The sequence below is a fragment of the Triticum aestivum genome, chromosome 7A (genome assembly GCF_018294505.1).
Source record: "Triticum aestivum cultivar Chinese Spring chromosome 7A, IWGSC CS RefSeq v2.1, whole genome shotgun sequence".
Lineage (NCBI taxonomy): Eukaryota > Viridiplantae > Streptophyta > Magnoliopsida > Poales > Poaceae > Triticum > Triticum aestivum.
This window is the reverse complement of record NC_057812.1, coordinates 63,640,255-63,657,485: the sequence shown is the minus strand read 5'-3', so window position 1 is coordinate 63,657,485 and position 17,231 is coordinate 63,640,255. Positions and strand designations below refer to the sequence as shown.

The 17,231-nt window shown below is 43.4% G+C and overlaps 1 protein-coding gene across 1 annotated transcript; it reads left to right on the top strand.

The window, feature by feature from the left end:
• The first annotated feature begins 9,869 nt into the window (after positions 1–9,869).
• On the top strand, positions 9,870–13,582 carry LOC123149164 (PHD finger protein ALFIN-LIKE 3-like). Its single transcript, XM_044568722.1, has 3 exons — positions 9,870–10,077; positions 12,365–12,587; positions 13,135–13,582. Exons 1-3 carry the CDS (start codon positions 9,870–9,872, stop codon positions 13,580–13,582), a joined length of 879 nt encoding a protein of 292 aa, XP_044424657.1.
• The last annotated feature ends 3,649 nt before the right edge of the window (positions 13,583–17,231 follow it).

The following is a 17,231-nucleotide window of genomic DNA, read 5'->3' as shown; positions in this document are numbered from 1 at the left end:
TGAGAATTTGGATAAAAAGATCCACAACCTAATTACCCAATATGGATCTAAGGTGGGAGTTACTCTGAAATTTTTTAAGGAAAAAGAACCCATAGTTAATGAAAGAATAGATCGGGATTCTACTAGAATCGATAAACTTGAGGGAATTATCACCAACTTGGGGTCCAGTTTTTCTTCTGTTAAAGAATACTCCAAATCCTCCCACTAAAATTGCCAAGCTTGTTTATGTTCCTAAAAATAAGGGTGAATCCTCTAGTAAGGAAACTACAGATTTAAAATCAATAAGTGTTCATCCCAATCTTTTTGCTATCATTAAGGAACCGTTTGCTACAAATGATTTTCTTGATTTTGTGCCTAGGAGTTTGATAATTAATAAAAATAAAAGAAACTCCTAAGAGTTATAGGTGTCTCATTGAAGAATTGCCTACCAAAGATGGCAATACCTAGATCTATCTTCGCTTTTATGCCTAGCTAGGGGCGCTAAACGATAGCGCTTGTTGGGAGGAAACCCAATTTTACTTTTGTACCTTGCTTTTTGCTCCTGTTTAGTAATACATAATTTATATTACCTCTATTTTGTTTGTGTTTTTTTTTTGGTTTAATTAGTGTTTGTGCCAAGTAGAACCGTTGGGAAGACTTGGGGAAAGTTTCTTTGATCTTGCTGTAGAAAACAAAAACTTTAGCGCTCACAAGAATCGCTGCAATTTTTATTTGGAATGTGATATTTAGTTAATTATTTTTGCAGATGATTAATAGATAAATTCCTCACGTCCAGAAAATTATTTTAGAATTTTTCGGGTTCCATAAGTTGCGTTAGCTACAGATTACTACAGACTGTTATGTTTTTGACAGATTCTGTTTTTCTTGTGTTGTTTGCTTATTTTGATGAAGCTATGTCTAGTAAAAGAGTTTATAAACCATAAAGAAGTTGGAATATAGTAGGTTTAACACCAATATAAATAAACAATGAGTTCATTACAGTACCTTGAAGTGGTGTTTTGTTTTCTTTCGGTAACGAAGCTCACGAGATTTTCTATTTTGAGTTTTGTGTTGTGAAGTTTTCAAGTTTTGGGTAAAGATTTGATGGATTATGGAACAAAGAGTGGAAACAGCCTAAGCTTGGGGATGCCCATCGCACCCCAAGGTAAAATTCAAGGACACCAAAAAGCCTAAGCTTGGGGATGCCCTGGAAGGCATCCCCTCTTTCATCTTTGTCTATCGGTAACTTTACTTGGAGCTATATTTTTATTCACCACATGATATGTGTTTTGCTTGGAGCGTCTTGTATGATTTGAGTCTTTGCTTTTTAGTTTACCACAATCATCCTTGCTGTACACACCTTTTGAGAGAGACTCACATGATTTGAAATGTATTAGAATACTCTATGTGCTTCACTTATATCTTTTGAGCTATGTAGTTTTTGCTCTAGTGCTTCACTTATATCTTTTAGAGCACGGTGATGGATTTGTTTTATAGAAATAATTGTTCTCGCATGGTTCACTTATATTATTTTGAGAGTCCTTTAGAACAACATGGAAATTTGATATAATATAAAAACTTTCATATAAGTGCATTGAATACTATGAGAAGTTTGATACTTGATAATTGTTTTGAGATATGGAGATGGTGATATTAGAGTCATGCTAGTTGAGTAGTTGTGAATTTGAGAAATGCTTGTGTTGAAGTTTGTGATTCCCGTAGCATGCACGTATGGTGAACCATTATGTGATGAAGTCAGAGCATGATTTATTTATTGATTGTCTTCCTTATGAGTGGCGGTCGGTGGCGAGCAATGGTCTTTTCCTACCAATCTATCCCCCTAGGAGCATGCGCGTAATACTTTGTTTCGATAACTAATAGATTTTTACAACAAGTATGTGAGTTCTTTATGACTAATGTCGAGTCCATGGATTATACGCACTCTCACCCTTCCACCATTGCTAGCCTCTCTAGTATCGCGCAACTTTCGCCGGTACCATAAACCCACCATATACCTTCCTCAAAACAGCCACCATACCTACCTATTATGGCATTTTCATAGCCATTCCGAGATATATTGCCATGCAACTTTCCACCGTTCCGTTATTATGACACGCTTCATCATTGTCCTATTGCTTGCATGATCATGTAGTTTACATCATATTCGTGGCAAAGCCACCATTCATAATTCTTCATACATGTCACTCATGCATCATTGCACATCCCGGTACACCGCCGGAGGCATTCACATAGAGTCATATTTTGTTCTAAGTATTGAGTTGTAATTCTTGAGTTGTAAGTAAATAAAGTGTGATGATCATCATTATTAGAGCATTGTCCCAAGTGAGGAAAGGATGATGGAGACTATGATTCCCCCACAAGTTGGGATGAGACTCCGTACGAAAAAAAGAGGCCAAAAAAAAGAGAAAGAAGGCCCAAATAAAAAAAGAAAAAGAGAGAAAAAGAGAGAAGGGACAATGCTACTATCCTTTTTCCACACTTGTGCTTCAAAGTAGCACCATGTTCTTCATATAGAGAGTCTCCTATGATATCACTTTCATATACTAGTGGGAATTTTTCATTATAGAACTTGGCTTGTATATTCCAATGATGGGCTTCCTCAAAATGCCCTAGGTCTTTGTGAGCAAACAAGTTGAATCCACACCCACTTAGTTTCTTTTGTTGAGCTTTCATATACTTATAGCTCTAGTGCATCCGTTGCATGGCAATCCCTACTCACTCACATTGATATCTATTGATGGGCATCTCCATAGCCCGTTGATACGCCTAGTTGATGTGAGACTATCTTCTCCTTTTTGTCTTCTCCACAACCACCATTCTATTCCACCATAGTGCTATATCCATGGCTCACACTCATATATTGCGTGAAGATTGAAAAGTTTGAGAACATCAAAAGTATGAAACAATTTTTTGGCTTGTCATCAGGGTTGTGCATGATTTAATTATTTTGTGTGGTGAAGATAGAGCATAACCAGACTATATGATTTTGTAGGGATAACTTCCTTTGGCCATGTTATTTTGAGAAGACATGATTGCTTAGTTAGTATGCTTGAAGTATTATTGTTTTTATATCAATATTAAACTTTTATCTTGAATATTTTGGATCTGAACATTCATGCCACAATAAAGAAAAATTACATTGAGAAATATGTTAGAAAGCATTCCACATAAAAAAAATCTTCTTTTGTCATTTACCTACTCGAGGAATTAAGCTTGGGGATGCTTGATACGTCTCCAACGTATCTATAATTTTGATTGCTCCATGCTATTATATTATCTATTTTGGATGTTAATGGCTTTATTTTACACTTTTATATCATTTTTGGGACTAACCTACTAACCGTAGGCCAGCCCAAATTGGTGTTTTTTTCCTATTTCAGGGTTTCAAAGAAAAGGAATATCAAACGAAGTCTAAACGGAATGAAACCTTCGGGAACGTCATTTTCTCAACAAACGGGATCCAGGAGACTTGGAGTGGGCGTCAAGAAACAACGGAGGAAGCCACGAGGCAGGGGGGCGCGCCTACCCCCCTAGGCGCGCACTCCACCCTCGTGGGCCCTCCGGTGCTCCACCGACGTACTTCTTCTTCCTATATATATCCACGTATCCCCCAAACATCCAGGAGCACCACGAAACCTAATTCCACCGCCGCAACCTTCTGTACTCAAGAGATCCCATCTTGGGGCCTTTCCGGAGCTCCGCCGGAGGGGGCATTGATCACTGAGGGCCTCTACATCAACTCCATGGCCTCTCCAGTGATGTGTGAGCAGTTTACTTCAGACCTACGGGTCCATAGTTATTAGCTAGATGGCTTCTTGTCTCTCTTTCGATCTCAATACAAAGTCCTCCTCGATCTTCTTGGAGATCTATTCAATGTAATCTTCTTTTGCGGTGTGTTTGTTGAGATCCGATGAATTGTGGGTTTATGATCCAGATTATCTATGAACAATATTTGATTCTCTTCTAATTTTTTTTTATGTATGATTGGTTTATCTTTGCAAGTCTCTTCGAATTATCAGTCTGGTTTGGCCTACTAGATTGATCTTTCTTGCAATGGGAGAAGTGCTTAGCTTTGAGTTCAATCTTGCGGTGCTCGATCCTAGTGACAGAAAGGGAATCGACACGTATTGTATTGTTGCCATCGAGGATAAAAAGATGGGGTTTATATCATATTGTGTGAGTTTATCCCTCTACATCATGTCATCTTCCTCAAAGCATTACTTTGTTCTTATGAACTTAATACTCTAGATGCATGCTGGATAGCGGTCGATGCGTGGAGTAATAGTAGTAGATGCAGAATCGTTTCGATCTACTTGTTGTGGACGTGATGCCTATATACATGATCATACCTAGATATTCTCATAACTATGCTCAATTCTATCAATTGCTCGACAGTAATTCGTTTACCCACCGTAATACTTATGCTCTTGAGAGAAGCCACTAGTGAAACCTATGACCCCAGCTCTATCTTTCATCATATTAATCTTCCAACACTTAGTTATTTCCTTTGCCGTTTATTTTACTTTGCATCTGTATTTCTCTTTATCATAAAAATACCAAAAATATTATCTTATCATATCTATCAGATCTCACTATCATAAGTGACCGTGAAGGCTTGACAACTCCTTTATTGCGTTGGTTGCGAGGTTCTTATTTGTTTGTGTAGGTGTGTGGGACTTGAGCATGATCTCCTACTGGATTGATACCTTGGTTCTCAAAAACAGAGGGAAATACTTACGCTACTTTGCTGAATCACCCTTTCCACTTCAAGGGAAAACCAACGCAGTGCTCAAGAGGTAGCACGAAGCCGGAAGTGGTGGTCGTGCTGCTGTCATGGATCGAGGGTGCCCATCCAGCTCTATCCCACACCATTGCTGACCCTTGCGGGAACACGAAGTGCACGTCTAGTGCCGGCAATCTCATCGGCATGCGCCCTTCTACACTCAATATACAGAAGAATTGTCAAACTTAGGTTTACCTGTTGCCATGTTAGACGAGGTGTAGACCGAACTCTGGCCCCTAGGAATCTAGAACACGTTCATAGGTCCAATAACAAGTCCAGACCGGACTAGACCGGACTGTTCACTTTTGAATCTTGACCATGCGCAAATTATATGTTTGTCAGAAAAGTTTGGTGGGGTTAGGGCATCTCCAACGTTGACCCATAAATATATTACATCATCCATCCGTGCATAGGGGGAACAGTCCATATATGCGGGAGCCGGCTATATAATGTTGCCCGCATACACTCCAGCCGCCGTTTGAACTAACCAGCTGAAATTCATGTAAATACGATGGACTTTCATATAAAACGGTCAAAATTCACTATATTTGGATCAATTTTCATATAAACCAGACAAAACTCATTACATTTTTCATATAAACTGGACAAACCCGACACTAAACCTAATCTAAATGATCATCGGCCCACATTTCCCATGTCCTACCATGAGCCCTAAGAAGTGTTGGTCCGGCGAATGCCTTCGCCTTCTCCAGTTCAGCCTCGATGCTCTCCAGCTCTTCCTCCGGAGCCCCAGGAACTACTGTTGTCCGCCCCCACATTGCCGCCAGGTAGCTCATCGGCCATCGATGTTAGGCGCACCAAGCGTGGCTTCAACGGGAGGGGAAGAGTTGTGGCCTTCTTAGGACCCGAGCGGTAGTGACCTACCATGCACTACTCTTCCTTGCTATCGGCAGCGTCCGTGGACGTATTAGCTTTGTGGTTGCGGTAGCGGGCTAGGCGCGACTAGGGCAGAGCGGGTGATGTCCTCCTTGTTGTGCTCTTGCCACACACCTCATTCACCACCTTGTCGATCTCCTTTTAGGCGGCCGCCCATTCCTCCTAATGGAGGCATTACCACCAGCAGTCGCGACGGATGTCGCGGTCGGAGCGGTAGCAATCGACCAGTGCCTGCTGCTCCACCGCGTCCATGTCCGACACGATAGTCGCGCCGATGGCGAGTAGCTCCTCCATGCGCCGGTGCTCCTCGAGGAGGCCGAGATTGTAGGACTGATCAGCCTGCACCTGTCGGAACCTAGCCTCCTCCTCCTCCCACAACATGTTCGTGTAGTGCGCACATGCCTCATCAATGGTGAAACTCACACGCACCGGCGAGGAGGGTGGCGCCACCTCGTCCTCCATTGGGGCGTCGTCTGCCTCCATCTGCTAGCCGACCAGCCAACCGGTAGCAATGAAGGGCTTTGGAGCATGAGGAGGCCATAGAGGGCGTGGTGCGGAGAGGAGAAAGTGGAGTAGCTAGGACGATGACTGTGGGAATGGTCTGGGCTGGTACTTATATAGCGGGCGGATGGTGATGGGCCATGATAGTGAGGTCAATGTTGGGCGGCAGACGGACAGACGGGTGGTGCCGGAGTAGGTTCGTAGAGAACCGCATATCGTTAATGTAGGGGCGACGAACTGACGGGCTATCATTTGAATGCGAAGGAGTCGCCTTCACCGGGAAGAGGCATGGGTTGTGCTCTCTCGGCCGCGCACCACTTCAATGCCGGCAGAAGTGAGAGGTCGCATCTGCTCTGGCCGGGCATTAATGCGGCACTGACACTCTGGAGCACCGGTGGACCGATATAGGTCTTTGTTGGATAGCACAACATGTCCAGACCGCATGGTCTGGATGTATTCGGGCGGTATGAGGGTCCGCGTTGGAGATATCCTTAGTTGTTTTAATCTGAACTTTTTTTTGCTTTAAATTTGTGATGATTATCCTCGTAAAGAATAGGATCACAGCTCTTATATATTTATACATTAATAATAGAGTAATGATATCAAATTTGGTTTTTGTGGCATAACTATGATTGCTCAGGGTTGCCGCCTAGGCGTCCAAGAGAGACACGTCGCCACTGCTAGAGTAGCGCATTACCGTAATGCTCGCACCTTGGCACATACCATGTAGGAGAGGAGTCACTGTGCCATAGCACTATCTCGGTGAGGGCTGGACAACAATGATGCCGACCCACATGCAAAGGGAGTACCCAACCCCTGTCATCGAATCCCACTTGTCACCAACTGCCTTAACATGACCCCACCTAGCTGAGCACCACATATGGGAGAAAACCCTCCCAAGCCACCTGCAACCACCAAGCCATCAGTTTAGGGCTGGGACCCAATCTAGATGACAACGCCGGTAAGAACACGGTCCAGACCAGCGAACAGGAAGGGAGGCGAAGGAGCGGGTGTCGCTTTGCACGCATTCGCCGCTTAAGTCGGGCCACTGTCCTTGCCCGCTATTGCACGCCATCCGCACCACCAACATAGCAATGCCGACAGAGTCGACCCACTTGAGCGTCGCGCTAGTACCTCCCTGCGAATTATTTGCTTCCCCGGCCACTGCTCGGCCCCGCCATAGAGGGCCAAGCCGAGCTATCCATGAGTCCAGAAAAGAGGGTATGAAAAGCCACTGCCCCACCCCCTGTCGCGTGGGCTTCGCCCGGCCGTGCCCACCGGCTACGACAAGGGAGGAAGGTGGGATTCCCAGAGGGTGGCGGTGCTAGGATTCTCCCATACCGCTCACAGGGACATGGTTGGACTGCCAGTTTCTTTTTCTTTTGGGAAAGTGGATGTGCACGATCTAAAAAAATGAACTAGACTTGGGAAAGGAGCATTGGAGTTGGCACTCATCCGGACGAAGACCAGGGCAAAATATGGTGGACGCTAGGCACCATCCGCCTGCAGCGATTCAAATATCAGCCACCGGTTGTGCCGTCCGATGCGTCTTATCAGGGCCGCTAATCTCCTTAGCACGCCCTGCTCATCCACAGTGCGCGTCATTGCAGTAGCGACACCCATGCACTGCTCGGAGTAGCATCAGCATTAACGTCCTAGCACGCCTCACAGCTGTGACAGTCGACACCATTGAAGCACGCCCCGTCCCCGCGGCATGCTTCGCAACATCGCCATGGCCGTTGACATTGTCGAAGCATCGGCGTGGCTGTCGGTGCCATTGAAGTATGCCTCACCGCCACTCACATTGAAGCATGCCTTGCAGCATCGCCATGGTCGTCGATGTAGTCGTAGCATGCCTCATCGCCGTGTCCATCGAACCATCCCCGTGGTCGTCGAAGCCTCACCAAGCTGTCGACACCATCGAAGTACGCCTCATCGCCACGGCCATTGAAGCATGCCTTGCAGCATCGCCTCGGCCGTCGATGTCGTCGTAACATGCCTCGTCGCCATGTCCATCGGACCATTGTTGTGGTCGTCGAAGCATCGCCACGACCATTGTGACACGCCTCACAACATCACCACGGCCGTCGACACCATCAAAGTACGCGTCATCGCCGCAGCCGTTGAAACACGCGTCGCAGCATCGCCAGGGCCGTCGACACCATCGAAGTACGCCTCGTCGCTGTGGCCATTCAAGCATGCCTTGCAGCACCACCACAACCATCGATGGCGTCATCGCATGCCTCATCGTCGTGTCCATAGAACCATCGCCGTGGTCGTTGAAGCATTGTCACGGTCGTCGACACCATCAAAGTATGCCTCGTCGCCGCGGCCAATGAAGCATGCCTTGCAGCATCGCCACAGCTGCCGATGTCGTCATAGCATCCCTCGTCGTCGTGTCCATTGAACCATCGCCGTGGCCATGAAAGCATCGTCACGGCCGCCCCCATCGGGTTGCAGCAATGGTGGCTGCTGCGACCACCTCGTTGCAGGCTTGCAGCATCGACCATGGCTGTTGCACCGGCGAGCTGTGTGGTTGCAGCATCGGCAGTGGATACGACATCGGCATGCTCTGCGGTTGCAGCACGATGGCCGTTATCACCACCCATTTTGCAGCACCGCCAGCGGCATGCGACTAGACATCGGCCAACGCTGAATTGGCAGTAACCATGGCTGCTAAGATACCACCAATTACAGCACCGACCCTGGGTTGCAGCACCCCGCCGAGATTATGCATTTGCGACACTGGTGAGCGCTGCCGCAAGTGGCGAACCCGGGGCCTTGTAGCGCCTGTGCCAGGCACCCGGCATCGCACCCCAATCCCGCCGGCCTTGCAACTTCTCCTTCAAAGGGCCCTGCAGCGGCGCCTCCACACCACGGCAGTCTCAAGCCAACACTTAATTCAGTGGTGAAGTAGACGGGCAGGAGCATTCCATCGATTGAGGAAAAAGAGAGAGACAGAAGATGGTACTATGGAGTTGTGGTCAACGCACGGTGTAGGAGAAAAAAGTGTGGCAAGCCCTTCATCGGCTCGAATAAGGTTTTCGAGGGGGTTGTGGTGCGTGGGCCCGATCGAAACAGGTGGCAATCCTGGGACGCGGCTGGCGCAAGCATGTTTACATACGGTAAGGTACTATTTGGTCAGAATCCAAACATATCCCTTAACCTTTTAGCAATAAGTGCATACAAAATAATCATCAAAGTTTCATCTTAGAAACTGCATGACTAAAACATAATGCATTTCAAAACCGTGGGAGAACATCGTGCCGTGTACTTTTTACACTACGGAGGAAATAAATGCCTTTAAAAAAATAAATGAAATTAATGAAGGAAATAAAGGAGTACCGCGTATTCTGGACTGCTGATCCAGGGATCACACGCCAGTAGCCCTAGGATTTGCATTCCAGCTAACTTGTAGTTATTTCACTGGTGCTGGCACCTCGCCGGCGTGGCCAAAAACGTGATAGGAAACGAAAGAAAACAAATACATCCCGCCCATAGACTCGAAAGGAAAGTAGTAACCCGTCCGCGTCCTCCGTTCCCCAGTCTTCGATCCTCTTGACGCCGGCTCTTTATAAAGCAACAAAGTATCAGGGTGCCCCATAGATCCAATTCCACCTTCCTCCTTCAAGAGCTTCGCCCATCTCTGCCAGCCCGCCACCGGCAAACCTAGCACGAATCTCATCCCATGGACGTATCTCGCGCCGGCTCCTCCTCCAACCCCACTCCCTCCAGGCGTCGTCTCACCGTTCCCGTTCATGGGCGGCCTTCACCAACCCCGCTGCCGGCACACCCTGGTGAATGGCGGTCCCGCCCGGCCGTCTCATGGACCGTGGAGAACATCTATGAGGACTTCTCTGGCCGCCGCAGCACGCTTGTCCAAGCCCTCACCACAGGTACGCCACGGGATGCTCCTTAGTGACACATTTTTCTGGATATATGTGACGCCTACGTGCTGATGGATCTAACACCAATCTCTTCTCCTCCTTGTTGCCATACACGCAAATCAGGATACATTATATGATTTATTGCGCGAGGAAGGTATGTAATATAGATATCCAACAGAAATGTTATATCCATTGCTTGTTACAAAATTGTAAATCCGGCTGACAAGATATTCCAGATCCATTTTTTATTAAGAGAAACAAGTCATCAGTTCCGTGCTGTTGCACGGGATAGTGGAGTTCTGTATTGAAACATGGGGAAACTTTGTCTGATAGTATGGTCAGTTACTTTTAAAATATAAGAGTGTTTTTTTTTGTATTAGACATAGGAAAAAATCTTTAGATCCCGTATTAGGCAGAGGCTGATAGTTTCATCTGACATGAAAGTTCAGATCCATTTTTTATTAAGAAAAACTAGTCATCAAACCCGTGTTTGCACGGCCTAGTGAAGTTCTGCACTGAAACATGGGGAAACTTAGGATGATAGTTTTGTCAGTTACTTTTAAACATATGACCTTGTTTATTTTTGTATTAGACATAGGACAAAGAACTTCAGATCTGGTGTTTATTTTAGTATTAGGGATAGGCTGATAGTTTCATCTGACATGAAATCTCGGATCCATTTTGTATTAAGAAAAACAAGTCATCAATCCCGTGATTGCACGGGCTAGTGAAGTTCTTTATTTAATTAATCTTGGACTGATAGTTTGATCAGTTCCTTTGAAACATATAATGGTTTTTATTTCTTATCAGACATAGGAAAAAGTATTGAGTTAGACAACTACGGGCATTTGTGGCTGTATTATTTAGATCCTGCTGTCCCTAAAATTTTAGATCCATTTTTAGTTACAAAATTGTAAATCCGGCTGACATGAACTCTCAGATCCGTTTTTTCATGAAGAAAAGCTAGTCATCAATCCACTGCTGTTGCACGGCCTAGTGAAGTTCTGTATTGAAACACAGGGGAATTTAGGCTGGTAGTCTGATCACTTACTTTCAAACATATTTCTCCGGAAGAAAAAGGTTATTTTCAAATATACAACTATGTTTATTTTTGTACTAGACAAAGGAAAAAGAGTATAGAGTTATAAACAACTCTATGCGTTAGTGGTAGTATTTTTTGCGTGCGTAGACTTTTCCAATTGACTAGTGTGTGAAATCAATGCGCGTGATATATATTCTTGGTGTGCTATGCCCCCAATAACTCCAAATTGATAGAAGATGTAACATGGTAGCAATTTTATGAAGGCTGCATGTGTACTGGTGGGCAATAGTATTGCAAACGCGAAACTCTTTCGTGGATGTATACTTTTTTTTCTCCTTTTCTCCTAAAGAAATACGATGGGGTTTGGTCTTAAGTTTATTATAGACATTCAACACTTGTCGTCCACAAAATCTTCAACTGTTTCTAGACCATATCTTTTCTAGGACTCGATTATGCATTACTATTTACATCGAATATTCATGCAAAAGTGTTCTACAAGAGTACATGAGGACATTTATTTTCTCCTGGTCATGAAGAGTATCCATGGTTCTATTTTAAAATATTTTTAATTTTAAGTCACATATTATATACATGTATATTCACTAAAATACGTCAGATAAATGATATAGTTTTCTATTTTTTAGTAATGATCAAATTTTTTAAAAGAAATTTGTTGGGAAATACAGACTCTAGCTATTTTCCGCCGACAACGCACAGTGTATATAAACATATATACTTGTGTGCGCACAAGCGATCTTTCTCACGATGACATAGAGAAGACCGGCTTAATTTTAAATTAGTCAAAAGTAGGGAGATTTGTATAAATTTGGCAAACATAGAGAACTGCATATTTATCACGCCTCGTAATAGGCCTAAAGTACGTGCAAGTTCTAAGCCTGCAGCCAGTGATATGAACCTCGCCATCACCAAGCCATATGCATGGCATGGGTGCTTCATGCAAAAAATATTTAATTAATTAAAGTGTCGAAAGTACTGCCCAAATGTAAAACAAACATGCAAACTAACAATCTAATCTCCGGCTTTTTTTACAATAGAGTTGTTTGACATGTACCTACATCAAACCTGTTTGAATAATATAATGACTTTTTGTCAAATGGATTGTTTGGAGAGGTAGTTTTTCTTAAATTAAAGTAAATCTCATATGGTGCTCCCAATTACAATTAGTAAATATAAGATGGCGAGGTGTGCAGATCACTGGCCGATGTAGTGGTGTGATTCATTTTCTCGCTTCAGGTAAAGAGCCAATGTGCTTGTACGGGTACCCGGACGGTAGTTGGGAGTTGACGCTGCCGGAGGAGATGGTGCCGCCAGGCCTGCCAGTGCCGACACGAGGCATCAACCGCCGGCGAGATTATATGAACCGTTCTGACTACCTGACACTCGTCGCCCACCACTCCGACTCGTGGCTCATGGGCGTCACCTTTTTCTTGTCCACTTATCTCACCGCCAACCAAAGGTATGTTACTACTATTGTTGTTGCTGCTGCTACTACTATCACCACCACCACCACTAATACTACTTCGTTTCACAAAGAGTTTTTTTGTGCACTTAACATTTTGGACATTTATATGTGCAATCTACCTCCGAGAAACGTAACCAATAATTTCACAACACATAAAGCATGTGCATGTAGAAGAATCATTGAATGCAGCAAAAAGCGCAAAAACACCTAACTTCTATCTAACAAAACAGTATGTAATTCCTATGCTTTTAAACAAGCGTATAGAAGATTCTATTTTTTGACATAATATCTTGTTTTTTTCCATTTAACAAACACGAGAGAGAATACAGCTTCAATAGAACAGTAGTCCTGCAGAACCAACTATTAGAGACTCAGCATTAAATAATGGGCTATTCTTATTAGGGGTGATCTTCGTTTTCTATTTAAATCATTATGTTCTTGTGCTTATATAGTTCCTCCATGCATCAAGAATGTCATGTGTTACATATTGCTTGCAAAGCCAATTGCTGATTTGGTGATGTTGGTTTACTTTCTCTTTCAGGACACGTTTATTTGATATGGTAAATGAGATGCAAACAGTCCATGACGAATTCTATCTCTCTTATGGTCTTCCTTGGCTATCAACATTTGTGCGTTACAATGCAAACTGGGAGTCGAGCGCACCAACTCAAGAGAATGTGTCCAATCCAGACGTAGACTCTATCGCACCTGCTGAAGAGAACGTGCCACCTTCTCAAGACTCAATGCAAGTTTTGTCTGCTCCAAACAGGGACTCTAGGAAGCCTGCTAAAGACAAACAAAAGGATAATGAAGTTACCGACTTTTGTGGATCTTGTAATGCTCCGTATCATGCCAATGCGTTTTGGATTGGTTGTGACGAATGTGACCAGTGGTTCCATGGCAAATGTGTGAAGGTAACTGCCTCTGAAGCAGAACATATCAAAGAATACAAGTGTCCTGACTGCATCCGCGAGGTGATCGGAGAGTAGGATATAATATGTGCACCATCCCTTTATTTTAGCATATGCAGTCACCCTTTGTATGAAAAAATGATTAACTAGAAAGGTAGTGAGAGAGGCATTACATTCTTTTCCCATTCCGTTGGGATATATTTAAGAATTCAGTTTACAATGTCTTGAAACAGGCTTTCGCCTTGCTATATTAATATAGCAACCACCTGACAGAACTGTGATATTGTTGATGGGCAAACAGGACAATCAAGCCCAGAAAGAGAAACAAATGCCAAAGCGATGATTTCCAGCAACCGCCGCCACGCTTCTATGCCTCTGAATTCCCGCATACCAAACAACACCTTCAAAAAGTACTACGACGACAATGATGCTGCTGCCCAAACAGATCCTCGGATTTTTGCCGGTACACGGAGAGGAGTGCCGACGGGGTACACCTGACGCCCTTGAAGAAGGGAGGCGGCGCCCACAAGCGTCACCGTGTGTGGTGCCGGCTGAACCGACAAAGATTTTTCCCGACCCCCGCACAGCTCGTAACTGCAGACCAAACATGGTATTGTAGCACTTTCGCAGAAGTATGCCAACGAGTAATCGTCCCAACAAAGAGCTGAGAAGAGTATTTATGGATGTGTTTCTGTCACACACACAAGGCCTCATAGCTCTTGTGCGAAGTACTGCTTGGGCTTCTTCAAATACTACTGCTGTCCTTGTAACTGTGTTTATTTCTTATTAGGCATAGGAAAAATTGTATTGAGTTAAACAACTAATGGCATTTGTGGCCGTAGTTTTTAGATCATGCTGTCCCAGACTTCTTGAATCCGTTTTTAATAAAAAATTGTAAATCTGGCGGACATGAAATCTCAGATCCGTTTTTCATGAAGAAAAAATAGTCATCAAAATCCAGTGCTGTTGCACGGGGTAGCGTAGTTCTGTATTGAAACAAAGAGGAATTTAGGCCAATAGTTTGATCAGTTACTTTCAAACATATTTCTTTGGGAAAAAGTTATTTTCAGATATACGACCGTGTTTATTTTTGTATTAGACAAAGGAAAAAGAGTATCGAGTTATAAACAACACTGTCCATTAGTGGTTGTATTTTTTGCATGCATAGACTTTTCCAAATGACAAGTGTGTGAAATCAATGCGCGTGATATATATTCTTGGTGTGCCATGCCCCAAATAATTCCAGATTGATAGAAGATATAACATTATAGCAATTTTATGAAATCTACATGTGTCTGGTGGGCTATAGTATTGCGAATGAGAAATTCTTTGGTGGATGTACTCCGTCCATTTCACAATATAGTGCGCCCGCGTTTCCCGAGGTCCGACTTTGACCATTAATTTAATCAACGAAACCGACCGCGACGGGAGAAAAAATTATATAACTGAAAACTTGTTTTGAATACGAATTCACTGGTATAACTTTTGCTCCCGCCGCAGTCGGTCTTGTTGGCTACATTTATGGTCAAAGTTGAAGTACGGCAATAGAGGAAACACTATATTTTGGAACGGAGGGAGTATAATTTTGTGTCCTTTTATATCCTAAAGAAATATGATGGGGTTTGGTCTTAAGTTTATTACAGACATTGGACACTTGTCCCCCACAAAACCTTCAAATTTTTTGGACCACATATTTTCTAGGATTCGATCATGCATTAATTTTATAGGAGTACATGAGGGCAATCATTTTCTCCTGGCAATGAAGAGTGTCCATGCACTGTATTCTATTTTGAAATATTTGTAATTTTTAAGCCGCATATATTACATACATATTTCTTCACTAAACTACATCAGATAAATGACATAGTTTTCTATTTATTTTAGTAATGATCAAATAAAAAAATTGTTTGGAATATGGATTCTAGCTATTTTCCACTGGCAATGTACAGCGTATATAAACATATATACTTGTGTGCGCACATGCGATCTTTTTCACGGAAGATATAGAGAGGGCCGGCTTAATTTTTTAAATTCGCCAAAAGTAGAGAGATGTGTATAATTTTGGCAAAAATAGAGATCTGTATATTTATCATGCCTCAGAATAGGATTGAAGTACCGGGAAATTCCAGGCCTGCAGCCAATGGTATGAACCACGCCAACACCAGCCATATGCATGGCATGGGTGCTTCATGCAAAAAACTGTTAACTAAAGTGACAAAATTGTACCGCCCAAATCTAAAACAAACACGCAAACTAATAATCCAATCTCCGGCATTTTTTTTACAATAGACATGCTTGACTCTATCATACCTGCTGAAGAGAACATGCCACCATCTCAAGAGTCGATGCAAAATTTATCTGCTCCAAACAAGGACTCTAGGAAGCCTGCTGAAGACAAAGAAAATGATCATGAAGTTACATACTTTTGTGAAACCTGTAGTGCTCAGTACCATGCCAACGCCTTTTGGATATGTTATGACATATGTGACCAGTGGTTCCATGGCAAATATGTGAACATAACTGCCACTGAAGCAAAACATCTCAAAGATTTCATGTGTGCTGACTGCATCGGCGAAGAGATCGGAGAGTAGGATATAATATGTGCATGCTTCCTTTATTGTTGCGTATGCAGTCACCGGCCCTTTGTATGGAAAATGCTTAACTACAAAGGTAGTGAGAGAGGCATTACATTCTTTTCGCATTTCGTTGGGATATTTTCAAGAATTCATGTTACAATGTTAACCGGATAATGTAAGAGAAGTATGTTCTTTTTAAATTAGCCCAGATGAGCGCTTCTATGCTCTTTTAGTATTTGTTTGCACCAGTCTTGAAGAACTCCGAGGCACTAATTGCTGCAAGAACAAACTTCCACTTGTCAGATGTAGTGTAGACGTGTATAACGTGGACTTAAAGCTCCTCAAATGTTAAAAATAGATTGTGAGCTTTAGAGAAAAAATTAATGAATAATAGTAACATAAAATTATTAATAATGATAAAAACAATTCATCGAACAGTGACTATATGAGGAACAAATTTCTGCACAACATGTGAAAAAGCTTGCAGGGCCTAGATCTTCACCGTCTCATCCACAGGGTAAACAGCATCGATCTGGAGTTCTGCAAGTGTGTAACAGGAAGGGAGCCTTGGAAGCTCATGTAGCGGCAGCTTGCCGGCCATCTGTGTACGCCAAGATAGCTAGCTCTGGGAGGCATTGGTCTCGGCGGCAACAATTAGTTCATATATTCCCTGTTCGATGCTAGCCGTAAGATCAACTCCTCCAATAGAAACTAGTAGTACGTCTTGCATTACTATGGACTACAGTGCATATAAATGAATCATACAAATGTTTAAAGTCGTCTTCAAGATTGAAGATTATTTCTCTCTCATAAGTCATAAGTCCGAACACATTCAGACATAAATGGGCGCCCAGCTCCCCAAAATCCAACCGTCTGAACAGTCCGGGCTCCCAAAATTCAGTCCATATGTGGAGGAGAAATGTGGTTGTCCGAACTATCCGTCATGTTGTTTCCAACACGCGGTCCCAACACAACAAATCCACCCTAGGACACACCATTCCCTTTTCCTGCCAGACCCTCCCCTTCCCGATCATTTTCCCGTTCTAGCGGGATATTTCTTGTTGGAGCTCTCTCTTTTAAAATTTGATGAAGCCCACCTCGCTTTCGTCATGGCACATTTTCTCCTTCAGACTGTACTTCGACACAGACAA